Consider the following 14,382-nt stretch of genomic DNA (forward strand, 5'->3'; position numbering starts at 1 on the left):
AATGGCAAGGATTGCCCCTTGAAGAGGCCTCTTGGCAACCTGATTCAATCATGGAAGAGTTCTCTCATCTTATGGATGCTAACTTGGCTGAAATGTAGTAACAGGTAGCCTGTCCTAGTTTAGACAGCTTGTAGATAACTCTTTGTTTTCAACCATATTTAATTCAAAGTTATGGACAACGTTTAATGCCATATGGATTGAAAGTACTCGAAGTAAGCTTCGTTTCTATGTGTCAAACACCCCGATCGGAGTTACCTATAAAAAATTATTACAGATTTACTACAACAGGGTCTTGTAGTAGACAACATGCTGTCCACCTTCTGCAACACTCAATTCCTCACTAAATATGGGTCAAAATTGGATTTTTCTTATTCCCCAATCATGCCCATACATCATATTGTATCCATGACCTAACATACATACATAACCCCTACATGATTTAATGAATAACCCCTTGTAATCAAGCAGCAGAGTAGTACTCTAGACTACCCTGCCTTGTTTTGTAATAAGTGCCCATTTTGTTTTGAGAGCAAAAACCTTTGGGTGGGGATGGAATGTAAGAGGTAGGGAATACGTGGGAAAATATGGGAATAAAATAATGGAGGAAAAATACGTGCTACACTAGTGTGTATATAAGATGAAAGGGACTTGTCTTTTTTTTCCTTCAGATTATAATAACAAGTCTCCTTCATCTTCTCTTCCTCTCTCTAGCTTTCATGGCTTCGTTCCTTCCTTTTTTGTCTTTCTCTCTCCTGGTCACTCTCTTTCTCTCTCTTTTGCTTCTCTTCTTTTCTCTCTTCTACAGTCTTCTCTCTCCCCAGTCCTGTCCTTAACAAACTCTTTGAGGTTTACCACTAAATGAACAACAATAGAGACATAGAGAAGCTAGAGCAATATGATCAACTGAGCTGAATGCTGTCTCCTTGAGCTTTTACTTCTTGTTCTTGGTCTTGTTTGATTAGAGCTGAAGTCAAAACAAACCCAAGCATAAATGTCACTCAACATGGTAAGTTCTCCCCTTGGTATGCCTATAGGTTAAATGGACCAACTAAAGTTCTTATGTAAAATAAGAGAGCCTATAATGCATTATATCAAGATGCCTTTTGAATATCACCCCACACTAAATGGGCTTTGAACTCGATTTGCATGGTATAGGGCCCTAACATGTGATGGTGTGATGACCATTTTCCCTTCTTTGACAAGTTACAATTAATTAGCTTGACGAGTTATAGTTAATTAACAATGGTATAGCTAAATAGTGAGTCTTGTTTGTTGCACATTTCATGCACAATTCCTTCATTTTATAGCATAGCTATATTTCTTTGCTCACAAAAATGTGGAGCGAGGAAGTGTAAAAGGCTTCGGGAAAAAGTATACAAGGTTCCATTGACAAAACACCTTGGGGACACAAAGTATATAAGCTTCCATTGACAAAACAACTTGGGGACATGTGCCATGACCAAAAGTCATACAACATTGCCGAGCTTTCCATCGACAGGAGCCATGGCAGGACTTGCATTCCAAGTGGACTCTCTCTCAGGGCGCACCCTTCTGCTGTCAGACCAGCACCACCGTCATCGTCAAGGTAGGAGGACTGTAAAACACAACCAGCTCCTCTGCTTTTCCACCCGGAAAGCTGGCCTTCCCCGTTCCCAGCAGGAACAAGCTGGCACTCGCTCCACTAAGCTGGTCACCTTCATTGGCAAAGGGGGCTCAGGCAAAACCATCTCTGCCCTTCTCGCTGCCCAGGTATCGCTCTCTAGTCGCCCTGTTAGAAATTCTCTGCTGGACTGCCATTATAACGCAAAATTGGTGATTGCAAAAGTCTGTCTGGCTTTTAGACCCTCTGATGCAAACACATTGCCACTTCATGTCTCATTTCACAAGAAGTTTTAGACAAATTCCCAATATAATTTCCACATTGCAAATCACGACAACATCAGAATCTTCTGCTTGGGAGGTACCATGATCTTCTGCTCAGGAGGTACCACCTACCTAGTTAGGTGCAGATGGGGCAGGGGGCTGCTGGCCCGGGAGACCCCTGGCCCAACCACACCTAGCTAGGTGGGCATTGCCTTGCGATCAGAAGCTCATGATGTTGAACACTATAGGGATAACCAGGGGAAAGGAGCCCCTTTTCTAGGAAAATGTCAAAAACTTGTTGTGCTTGACATCATAACATTGACATGTAAAATGTAGAGCACCTCCTGGGACAGCAATGCCAAAATTGATCAATGGAGAGGAAAAATGATGATGCCTTTGTTGCAATTTGTCTACACAGACTATGAATTGCCAGCAATTTTGAGACTATATTGGATGCAAAGGTAGTATCGGCCATTCAAGCAACATGGCTACAGAGATTCTGAAGTGGTCGTATTATGAAATGTGTACCTGCCTTATAAGCAAAGTGGCTACACACACTATCAATATGGTCACAGTTTTTAAAGGTAGTAGCTGCCATTTAAGCAGCATGGCTACAAAGATTCTGAAGTGGTCGTATTTTTAGACAGTATTGTATGCCAAGGTGTACCTGCCATATAAGCAGCATGGCTACACACACTATCTGTTGGTCGTACTTTTTAGACTTGTATTTGGAATTTCTGCCATTCAAGAAAACCTTTTCAGGCTGTCACAATTGGGAGGTTTTGCCATGCAGTACTATGCCAGAATGGGCCTACGTACATGCTTGGTCGTACAATCCCAGGAGCCCACAGTGGATCTTTTACTTGGACAGAGGATAGGAGCATCTCCAACATCGTTTGTTGAGGGAACCCTGGATGTTGTTCGGCTTGAAACAACCAAGGTAGCGAGCGTTCTTTTATTTAACTCTTGCCAATGCTGTAGGCAGACTCAGTGTTGCAATTTAGTTGTTAAAGAATTGTTGCATGGTTATTTTGCAGCAGCTTCAGGCTGTGAACTACATAATAAACTGGAACTTGGAACTAATGCTTGTGGTTGCCCATTTTGTTTTGCATGGGAACTTCTCCACTGATGCTACATAACAAATTGGAACTTGGAACTAAAGCTTGTGGTTTCCCATTCTTCTTTGTACGGGCACTTCTCCACTGATGAAAATTTCATTGCAGCTGCTTCTGGATCCACTGGCACAAATCAAGAAGGCTGATGCAAGGCTCAATTTCAGCCAGGGAGCTTTGGACGAAGTATGTTTCAAGCATACATTTGTAGTTTTAGTACTATGCTATTGATTATCATATGTGTTCCGGGTTGTTAGCAGATAGTTGGTGAAGAGATAAGTGTTCTTCCGGGCATGGATGCTCTATTGGCATTAGGGGCAATGGAGCGATATATAGGATTTGCTGGGGATATTCTTAGAAGCAAAACAGCAAATCTGCTGTACGATATAGTTGTTTTTGATGGTGCAAGCACCGAAGAGACTTTGCGACTTCTTGGAGCAGCAGAAAAATGCAGGTTATACATCTTGGCTGTCTGTGCACTTTTGATAAATGTACTGGTTCTTAAGTAGTCAAAGCCTGTGTCCCTTACCTTTTTTGCTGGAGAAGATGGTACTTGCAGCGTGCAAGGAGTCTAGCTGAGAAGACTGACACAGGCAGAGTGACATCTCCATCCATTCTACGGCTATTTGAGGCTTCTTTGACACAAGAGACTGGTAGTGACAATGCTAATCGAACTGTTGCTGAACTTTGGGATGGGGCTGACAAAGTTTTTGAGGTGTGTTTTACCTTCTGAAAGGCACAGTTATGTTAGTTTTGCTTGCATTATCTCAATTTTCAAATTTGTGTCTTTAACTTAAGACTAATATTTGGGTCCTGACAGAAAATTGCACAAACATTTGCAGACACAAGAAGGTTTTCATGTTACCTTGTAATGGATCTGAGCAATGATCTGTCTATAAATGCTGCTCTGCGGTACTGGGGTTGTGCTATGCAATCTGGAGTGCGTGTTGCTGGTGCTTTCTATGCAAAAGCAGCATCCAGGTCTTTGGAGGATCAATCCACCGGAGAGAAGTTTTCACCTTTGAGCATATCTTCTTTACCGTCTGTCCCTTTGAGTCCACCCATTAATTGGGAAGAAGTTGTCACAAGCCTTGATGACAATGCAAAATCTCTTCTATTGATAAAGAGCCAAGACAACATGCCAGAACCTGTGACATTCAACCTAAAGGAGGGAACTGTAACCTTTTTCCTGCCAGGCTTTCAAAAGTCGGAGATAAAGCTATCACAGGTTAGTATTCTGACTTCTGTTGCTTGGGAAGTTCTAAGCTAAAGTTTATATGCATCTTTGAAACTTGACCTCTGAATGTAAGGACAAAGAATGCATGCTGCTCAGGAAAGGTTGTGTGCTTATGATTCATATTAAAACATCCTATTTTTGAACCTCTGCTGGCAAAAAATGAATGGTTATCCTAGTAGACACAACCTTAGTGGTAGAAAAATCATGTCGTATAACTTGTCACCATTTGCACAGGATTACCTGAAATTTTGTTGATTTTGTGCATGTGCATTTTGGTCATTGGATGCATTTGTACCTAGTAGACATATTCCAAATCCAGTGCCAATCAACCAGAATGCGTTGATTGAACATTGGATGCCCCTATGATCCATTTAAACATACTACATTTGTTAAATCTATAGGATGTTGCCAAGAAGGCTTCTTGTCCTAGCTATGGATGCAGTGGAGGCCACCGTGTGTAGATCCTTCCCCTGCAAAACGATTTCTATTTGTCCAAAGCATGTCACTTGGTCCACCTTGAATAGGGTTTTGGTGTGAGTGCACAACGGAAGAAGGAACTCGAACACAAAGGAAGAGAGAGAATCTGCAAGAGAAGAAGAAACGAAACTTGTATTGAAAAAGGAACAAATGCTGAATACAGAAGGGCTGATCAGTCCCTGCACGCAGTCCAACGCATCAGTGAGGCCACCAGATCAGGTTGATGATGACAACAGCACCGAAGATGGAGGAAGACGACGGAGTCGGAGTGTGCACTTGCCAAGGAAGGAGGGAAGATGATAATCTAGCTGAGTTCTAAGTGGAAATTGGCTATAAATAGCCAAAAATCCCCCGAAAACTAGCCGATTTGAAATTTGGTTCCAAAAATCCAACCAACATTTAATGCTGGTAAAAATGCTAGAAATGCTCAGAAAAATCGTGGAAAGGGTGGACAACGTTTGACAGGTGAGGCATGTTGAAGAATGTAGAAACTGCCCTGGGAAATGCACATAAAATCCCGATTTGAGGAGAAAATGCACTGAAATGCAATAAATTCAGTACTCTAGAATGAGCTACCTTCTCCGTCAAAACAAGTGATAGATAGGTCAGAGCTCCTAAAGTCCTCATTTGAGTTAGACTAAGGCTCACAGGTAGGAGATGACAAGGCATGACAAACATGATTGCTAACATCCCCTCTCAGATCCTGGATGTGGTGGAAGGCCAAGGGAGAAACGGATCTTGGGGTGGCAAGGGGAATACCAATGTTGATGAAGTCCGTCGATGACGATTGCCAATGAAGAAGCTCCTCACGATCTTGGGAAGCTTCATGTAAAACAATAGGGGTTAAAAAATCCCAGTCACACCATCGAGATTATCCCCCTTTGAAAGGGAAGGGGGGTACGAGGGAACCACCGGAGGAGAGGGTAGGGGATGGGAAGGAATCCGTGGAAAAGAGGGTGCACAAGTGGAAACAGGTGTAGCAATAGACAATTGCCTTGGAGGACCCTATATAAGAGAAGGGGAATGAAGCCTGTAAAGCCCGCTCTCCTTCCAACCTGTTGCGATAACAGCCCTTGTAGAAGAATCCTCAATACAAATAGCATGCTCAATGAAGACAGCTTAGGTATCGAGCCTAGTAAGGCCATAGATTGAGAGGAGGGGAAAGCCCAAGTCTGGAACATAAAGAGCCTGTGAAAGGGAGTTGGATGCGTGGTTGAAAAATAAAGGCAAAGTGCCTACACCACAAGTGGGCACCGAAACAATGTCACCAATAGTGATTGAACCATTAGAAGGGCATAGATCCTGCAACAAAGCACCTCGTGGAGTCATATGACAAGAAGCTCCACTATCAACTAGCCAAGGCCTCTTAGAAGATGAGGCAAGCATGGAAGAAGGCTCCTCCAAGTCAACAATCCCGAATGAAGGTGAGGGCACTTCTTCCAACATTTCTCCTTTGGATGTGTCCCCTTTCCACAATATGGGCATTTAGGCTTCTCCAAGTTGGAGTCAGAACTTGAAGAACTCTCTGTGAAGAAAGCTACTAGGGTTTGCACCGAGGACACACAGAGTGTATGACCATAACAAAAACACAAAGAGAGACACACAGACACAGAGGGAAAAACTCAAACCCTAAACGCAAAACTCAAAAACTCAAACTCTAAACGCAAAACTCAAAACTCAAACATAGAAACTTGAATACAAATAGAAGAAGGAAGAGAGAGAACACAACTCTGAAGTGAATGAATGCTGTAAATGAATGTAAGAGTGCATAGTGTGCTCAAGGGTAGAGCAATGTCGGAGTGTGACGTCCACCGGAGATGGATCCCAAGTCTGTGACCACCAGTCAGAGTGTAGGAGTGCTGAATAGTGAAAGGCAACAAGTTGGTCACCAAAACTGAGCAGTCTGGAGGTTGGAAACTAGTAAACGCAGCAGTGTACCATCGAACAGAGGCTGGAAACTGTGCACAGTTTGTTGTAAACAGCAAGCTGAAACAATGTCTGATGTGGCGAACGATGATTGGATGATCAGATCGCAGAAGATGATGATGTTGCCAGCAGCTGACGTGCATGGATGAAGGCACCAACAACAGGAGCAAACACAGATGGAGTGGCAGCAGTCTCGAGGGCTGGACAGCCACGTGGGAGGAGGCTGATGTGACTGAAATCTGCACGTGGAGTGAGAAACCTGCACAGATGGAATAAGGCTGAATGGGAGCAGCGTGTCTATTTATAGATGTGGAAGGGCGCCCCAAAAATTAGGGTTTCCACTGAACTCTCTCGAACCGCTCCCCGTTTTAGGGTATTACTCTGAAAGAGCATTTTTTAGTGTGCTTTGGGGCTGTTTAAGAGGCTAATCAGCAAGTAATGCATGTTTTAGCTCAACCCCCCCTCTCTCGGGCCCAAAACTGAGCTGAAAGGTTAGGCCAACCACTGGGATGTTTACTTACCCCAAGGCGTCCCACCCCAAAGCAGCCAGGGCATCGGACAAAGGGTGTACGTTGGCTGCCCAATGGCCTACCAAGACTATAGAGGCGATGGTTATCTTACCAAGGGAATCCAAGTAGTCACCCCAGAGAGGACAGGGCATCGGACAAAGGGTGCACGTTGGCTGTCCAGTGGTCTACCAAGCCCTACAAAGACGGATGGAACTACATGGAACTTTTTTTTTTTTTTGAATAAGTGAGGTAAATTTTATGGGATGCGGCTGATTGAGTAATAATGACCCAGAAGACGGGAGGGTACACCCAACGCATCACAAAACAGTATAAGCTAATCCATCCACTCAGGGTGTTGATGACGAGAAAAAATCGGTGATGAGATATCCATGTGATGAAGGAGGATGGTGGTGTGGTAACAATAGTCGTCGGTGGAAATAGCTTAGGATCTGCGCAAGTGGTGCTCTGCACAATGAGATGCAAAGTATGCTACATGCTAAAGAATGCTCATGCAGCAAGTGCCACTTGGACAATGTCCCTCATGGGAAAATTGTTCACTTGTCCAAGCGCCCCAGTACAAAGATGATGAAATGATGCAATGCAAAGAGTAAGGTACAACAGGGGGGAGAAGCCGATGTCGAAGACAAAGTGTTGAAGCCTGTAGAATATCAAGAAGGGTAGGAACCCCCTCTCAACCTGGATGTAGAAGCCGAAGAAGGAAGAGAAGCTTGATGTTGGTCTTCATATAGTGCCGAGAACTATAAGGAATGAACGAAGATAAAGTGGATGAAGCACCCCGCTAGAAGAGCAAGGTAGAAGTCACTACTATGATAGCATTGAGAGAGATGCTGCACAATTCGCATTGAGAGGGGAAGCCGTCATGCTGGAAGAAGAGCAAGCACTTCGAGGATGATGAAACCATGAAAGGAACGGTGCATATCCCTACATCTCTAGCCCAGGTAGGACCAAAGCAATCTACAAGTTAGTCCTACACTGAAAGACAAAACCTTGCAAAAGAGATGAGAATGTTCAAACACAGAGGTTAGTGGTGAGATGCTCCAAAGCAAAACATAACAGAATGAAAATCTAGCGCAAAATAAATGCAATGAATGTGTATGTGTGTGAGTAAATGGAGCGGAAGACAAAAGAATGGAAAAGCTAAGGACAATGAATCTTATGGGCCCGACTCTAAGAGTTCGAAAAATGAATGCTAGATTGACCTAGGGTATCCGAAAGGACCTAGAGACATGCTAGTCTAAGAAGGTGGCCACCATTGCGTACGTCCAGTAGCAGGGCTCTGCCAAGGGAACGCCTGATGAGGTGGGGAGGAAGGTGAGATAGATGCATGAAGTGCAACAGGATTGGAACCTGCAGACCAATCAGCCAGTCCCTCAGGGGTAGTGAAAGAGATGGGCTGTTGAGACTGTACTCGAGCCACATGTCCAGCAACAACAACAGGTATGCCAGCCACCCATGACATTGGTGATATCTTTGAGAGTCTTTCACCACTATCTTTGGAGTTGGTGCCTGGTTGTAAATGGTAGGACATACATAAGACAACAAGCTGATGCTGCACTATGTACTTCCGAACAAAAGGGTTTTGATAATGGTTTGCCACATGCAATGGAAGATGTAGTACTGTAAGAAAGGGCTGCTGTAAGTCCAACCAAAATAATCCTGAGATGGCTATTACATACTCTCCAAGAGAGTAAAATGGATGCTCCCTTACCTCAACGCACTTGAAGGGCTTCTAGACATGTAGCACATGATGCAGGGGATTGTGATGAGCATGTATTTATGAGCTCATTGTTGGATGATGATGAGTCTACTTCCTTGGACGAAGCTCAACAAGATGTACATTGGATGTAGGTCGTGCAGGATGAGTTAGACTCTCTTGCCACTAACTCTACATGGGATCTTGTGAATTTACCTCTTGGTAAGAAGGCCATTGGCACAAAATGGGTTTTGAAACTCAAATATAAGGCTGATGGCATAATTGACAAGTACAAAGCACGGTTAGTAAAAAAAAGGCTATGCACAGAAGAAAGGCATAGATTATGAGGAAACTTTTGCTTCTACATCTTGTATGAGTACGGTGAGATGCTGATTGGTATGGTTGCCAATTATGGTTGGAAAGTACATCAGTTGGACATTTAGACAACATTTTTAACTAGAGATTTGCATAAGGATGTTTATGTGTCACAACGTCTAGGGTTTGTGGTTAAAGGGAAAGAGCACATGGTATACAAGTTGTGTAAAGCTTTATGGTCTCAAACAGGCTCGTGTATAGTGCTCTAAAATTGATGCTTATTTGGCTAGCAAAGTATTCAAAAATAGTCCAATGGCTCCCACTCTATACAATAAGAATGTAGGGGAGGGGAGGGGGTGGGACTTGCTGATTATCATTCTTTATATAGATGACATGTTGCTCATTGGACCTACGAAGGGAAAAATTGCAGATTTAAAGGATGAATTAAAACATGCATTTGCTATGTCAGATGTGGGTTGCCTACACTATTATTTGTGGATTCAGTTCACCTAAAATCAACATGGTATCATCATGTTACATGCATAGTACGTGGATAAGTTGTTACATAGATTTAATAAAATTGCAAACCTATGTGCACTCCTATGGAGCCAGGCTTAAAGCTGTCTATGCATGATGGTGAAGAGATGCATGATGTTGCAATTTATAGCTAGGTTGTTGGCTGTCTTATTTATCTTTGCAACACACCCCTTGACATTCAGTATGCAATATCTCAAGTGAGCAGGTATATGCATAGCCCATGGACTATACATTGGCAAGTTGTTAAGCGGATCTTTAGATATTTGCAAGGTACTCAATCACATGCATTATTATTTCCCAAGGGGGGAGACTTGCATTTATAGGGTTACAATGATTCAGATTGGGCTGGTGATGCAAGACACTAGGTAGTCTATTAGTGGACATTGTTCTTTGGGCCACTCGTGCATTTCATGGCTAAGTAAGAAACAACCTACCATGGCTACCTCGTCTTGTGAGGTTGAGTACAAGCAACCCTCACAGCAACGATGGAATATGCATGGTTACATAGATTGTTAACTGATCTACATTTACCATTGGAGGGTCCTACACCCATTCTTTTTGACAGACAGAGTGCTATTGTAATGGCATGAAATTGTGTAATGGCACCAAATCTTGTGAGGTTGAGTATAGGGCAACCTCATAGTGACAAGAAACGGCCGGAACAGCCCCCTGGCACGTGGAATCGCCGTCCCTGGCACGAATCCGTCGTGGACCACGTTCCCTGCTACGTTCCCTGTCTGAAACGGGATAGGGAACACCACGTGGCACCATTTACCTGTGGCCGGCCGCTCGCTGATCCCGTCTAGAAGATGCCAGGTGGCAAAGGACTGTGCAGTTGGACAGTTTTTAATGCAGTCGGCTGCATTAAATAAAGCTGACTTGATGCTGGTTATTTTTTGGTATTTTCTTCTGCTATTTATAGCAGCCCTTCCAACACTTGTCTATCACTTGTATCTGACAAAGACAGCCTGCTGGTGAGAGAGAGCACTCAGGCTGACGGAGATCGAGGTCCTCAAGGTGAAGACATACGCAGATATTCTATCTGCACCTGTGTATAATTCTGTATCCCTATACAACATTGTTCACTGCAGATAATAGTGCAGTATGTGTTATTTGGAAAATGCGGCTTATACACTTTGTGGTTCCATGAGGACATTTGCACTTGAGGGTCATCTTTATTTTGTCACCTTTATTGATGACTACTCTCGGTATACATGGGTGTATGGGTTGAAAGCAAAATTTGATGTGTTTATGCATTTTTTTAAACATCTTGTTGCAAAGCTTGAGGCTAAAACTGGCTTGAAAGTGTAGACACTTTGCACGGATAGAGGGGGGGAGTACATGTCTTGTGCTTTTGAGACATATTTACTTGGAAATGACATCATGCATCAAGCCATTGTTAGAATGACACTTGAGCAAAATGGTATTGTTGAAATAAAAAATTGGATATTTGTGGAGATGACTCATTGTATGTTGAAAACCAGGGGGCTGTCACATAAGTTTTGGCTTGAAGGCCTTAAGTGTGCAAATCCTGTATTAAATTGTGCTCCCACTAAAGCACTAAATGCAAGAAACCCAAAGTTGATTACTTTTGGGGGTATTTGGATGCATAGCCTATGTACATGTTCTGAAAGAGCTTCATGGAAAGCTTGATGACAAGGCTGTAAAATGCATATTTATTAGCTATAGTTTGGAGACCAAGGGCTATTGCTTGTATGGTCTATAGGCTTACAGTGATTTAGATTGGGCTAGTGATTTAGACACTAGGTAGTCTACTAGTGGACACTATTTCTTTTTGGGTTGCTCATGGATTTCTTGGCTAAGTAAGAAACAATCTATAGTGGCTACTTGATGTTGTGAGGTAGAGTATAGGGCAGCCTTCATGGCAATTGTGGAATGTGTATATTTGTGCAGATTATTGGTTAATCTACATTACCATTGGAGGGTCCTATGCTCATTCTTTCTAATACTCAGAGTGCTATTGCAATGGCACAAAATCGTGTGTTTCATGCTCGTACAAAACACGTTGAGGTGCATTACCATTATGTTAGAGAGATGCTATGCAGGAGAGATCAACTTGATGTATGTACCTATGAGAGTGTGCAACGGAAGAAGGAACACACACACACACACACACACACACACACACACACACACACAAAGAATCTGCACAAGGAAAGAAGAAAATAAATCTATAGTGAACAAGAAACAAATACTGAATATAGAAGGATTGATTAGTCCCTACACGCATCTCATAGCGTCAGTGAGGGCTTCAGATCAGGTTGATGATGACGATAACACTGGAGAAAAAGGAAGATGACGAAGTTAGAGTATGCACTTGCCAAAGAAGAAGGAAGATGATTTGCCGAGTGAGTGGGAAAGGCTATGAATAGCCAAATAAGTGCAAAATTGATCGACCAGCAATTTGGGTTAAAAAAGTGATTGACCAGTATTGAATGTTAGTAAAGATGCTTGATGTGCTCGGAAAAATCCCTGAAATAGTGGACAATGTTTGGTGGGTAAGACAGACTTAGGTATGCAAAAAGTACTTGAGAAATATACACTAAGTCCCGATTGGAGGAGCAAATGCAATGACATGTAATAAATTGATTGCTCTAGTGGGAGACAAGTCACAACTCCTTAAAGTTCTCATCTGACTCAAACTGAGACTCACATGCAAGAGATGACAAGGCATGACAAAAATGATTGCTAACACTTCCTCTCAGATCCTGGATGATGTGGCGGAAGGCCAAGAGAGAAACGGATATTGGGGTGGCAAGAGCCAATGTCGATCAAGTCCGTTGATGAAGAGTGCCGATTAAGAAGCTCCTCACGATCCTAGGAAGCACCCTTTGAAACACTAGGGCCTGGGATATCCATAGTCACATCACCGAGATTAGTCCCCTCTGAAAGGGATGGAGGTAGGAGGAAACCATCGGAGGAGAGGGTGGGGGATGGGAAGGAACCAATGGGAAAGAAGATGCACAAGCAGGAACGGGTATAGCAATAGACGACTATCTCAGAGGACCTTGCATAGGGGAATGGAGCCTATAAAGCCCGCTCTTGTGCCAACCTATCATGATAACAGTCCTTGTAGAAGAATCCTCAATACAAACGGTCTGCTTGGTGAAGACAACCCGAGTACCAAGTCTAGTAAGGCCATAAATTGAGAGGAGTGGAAAGCCAAAGTTTGGAACATCAAGGGCCTGCGAAAGGGAACTAGATGTGCGATCGGGAAACAAATGCAAAATGCCAACAACACTAATAGGCACCGATACAATGTCACTAATAATGACAATTCGTAGAAGGCAATAGATCTTGCAACAAACACCTGGTGGAGGGGCTTTTGTAGGGACAGGTCAATTTTTACTCCAGCAAGTATTTTAGTGCACAAATTGCAGAAATTTGCAGGCATTTGGGTCAGCAAATTTGGGGCTTTTGTATCTTTGGCAGACATTGGCACATATATTGTGGTTTTAGTCTAATTGACTGAAATTACGCACATTGGAGGTCAAAATTTGTTGCTTTTGCGTTTTTAGTGCTCATGAGCACTCTTATTGCATTGCATAGTGTATTGCTTGCTGAAATCTGAAAAATTTCAGCACATTGAGGTAGTAGTGGTGGTCAAGTGTGACACGATTTAGTTGATTACAGCTTGGTATTTACTGTAATTTCTGGAAATTTGAAGATTTCCAGGTCAGCCACCTTTTGTTATTGCTCTTGTGCATTTGATTGAGTGACATCTATCATGGCAGCTCAAGGATAGAGTGATGTCTTCACTTATGTACCAAAGGAGGATGGATTGGATGGCAACAACTATTCTTTGTGGTCCTTCATGGTGAAAAATGTGCTTGTTGCAAAAAATCTTTGGGATCATGTCAATGGGGAAAAAGTATATCTTGGTGATTTGGCTCTTGCATCTCCTCCACAAGGAGGTTGTGGCCAAAGGCAAGAGGGTGCAGCTGCAACCTTTTAATAAGTAGGACGTGGATAAGTTGGCGCTCAGCCCCACCACCCCAAAGAATAGCTGCACAGAAGGCTTGGGACACTAGAGATGCCCAAGCATTGTCGCCTATTGCATTGGTAGTTCAGTTGCTTTACGAGTAGCGTGGCTTACAGTTGAGCATATGTTTGCTGGAAAAAATGATACCCACATTTCTTTTTTGAAGGAGCGTGAAAATGTGAAGATGGATGAAGGTGATGCTATGTAAGATTACCTTAACAAAATTCAAGACTTGCGCGAGCAATTGATGAATGTAGATGAGTATTATTTTGATGCTCAGATGATTTCTACGACTTTGGACTCTTTGCCACCTTCTTATTTGGCCTTTCATACTTATTGGTGCAAGAAGAAGAAACAAGGAAAAAACAATGGAGTGGATATTGTAGCTTTTGAACAAGCTTTTATGGCAAAATAGAAGGGAAAGGGCAATCAGCCCAAGAATGCTCTCCAAAGTTTTGGAACTTCACATGATAACAAGAAGCAGGGGGGCACACAAGCCAAGAAGGGCACGTGCCATTACTATAAAAAGCTAGGTCATTAGAATGCAAGAAACACATTGCCAAGGAGAAAAAGGAGGAGTTTGGGATGTTAGTTTTTTCAGATGCACCTTCTACTGCTACTACTACAAAGTTCGTGTTTTTCATTATTGACCATGACTACTGTTTTTATACTTGCAGTTATGATTTTTC

At 42.9% G+C, this 14,382-nt stretch overlaps 1 protein-coding gene across 1 annotated transcript in view; it reads left to right on the forward strand.

Annotated features, from left to right (window-relative positions):
- Positions 1-1,425: 1,425 nt before the first annotated feature.
- LOC148017530 (P-loop containing nucleoside triphosphate hydrolases superfamily protein) overlaps positions 1,426-14,382 on the forward strand; it is a 57,172-nt gene continuing 44,215 nt past the window's right edge. Inside the window, exons 1-6 of the mRNA XM_087662977.1 lie at positions 1,426-1,749; positions 2,657-2,803; positions 3,087-3,161; positions 3,236-3,429; positions 3,522-3,690; positions 3,796-4,203. Coding sequence (XP_087519103.1) covers positions 1,456-1,749; positions 2,657-2,803; positions 3,087-3,161; positions 3,236-3,429; positions 3,522-3,690; positions 3,796-4,203 — 1,287 coding nt within the window. The 5' untranslated portion in view covers positions 1,426-1,455. The remainder of the gene's footprint in view (positions 1,750-2,656; positions 2,804-3,086; positions 3,162-3,235; positions 3,430-3,521; positions 3,691-3,795; positions 4,204-14,382) is intronic.

Source organism: Lygodium microphyllum, chromosome 22, assembly GCF_053477565.2.
Source record: "Lygodium microphyllum isolate KBCC chromosome 22, Lygodium_microphyllum_v1.1.10, whole genome shotgun sequence".
Taxonomy (NCBI): domain Eukaryota; kingdom Viridiplantae; phylum Streptophyta; class Polypodiopsida; order Schizaeales; family Lygodiaceae; genus Lygodium; species Lygodium microphyllum.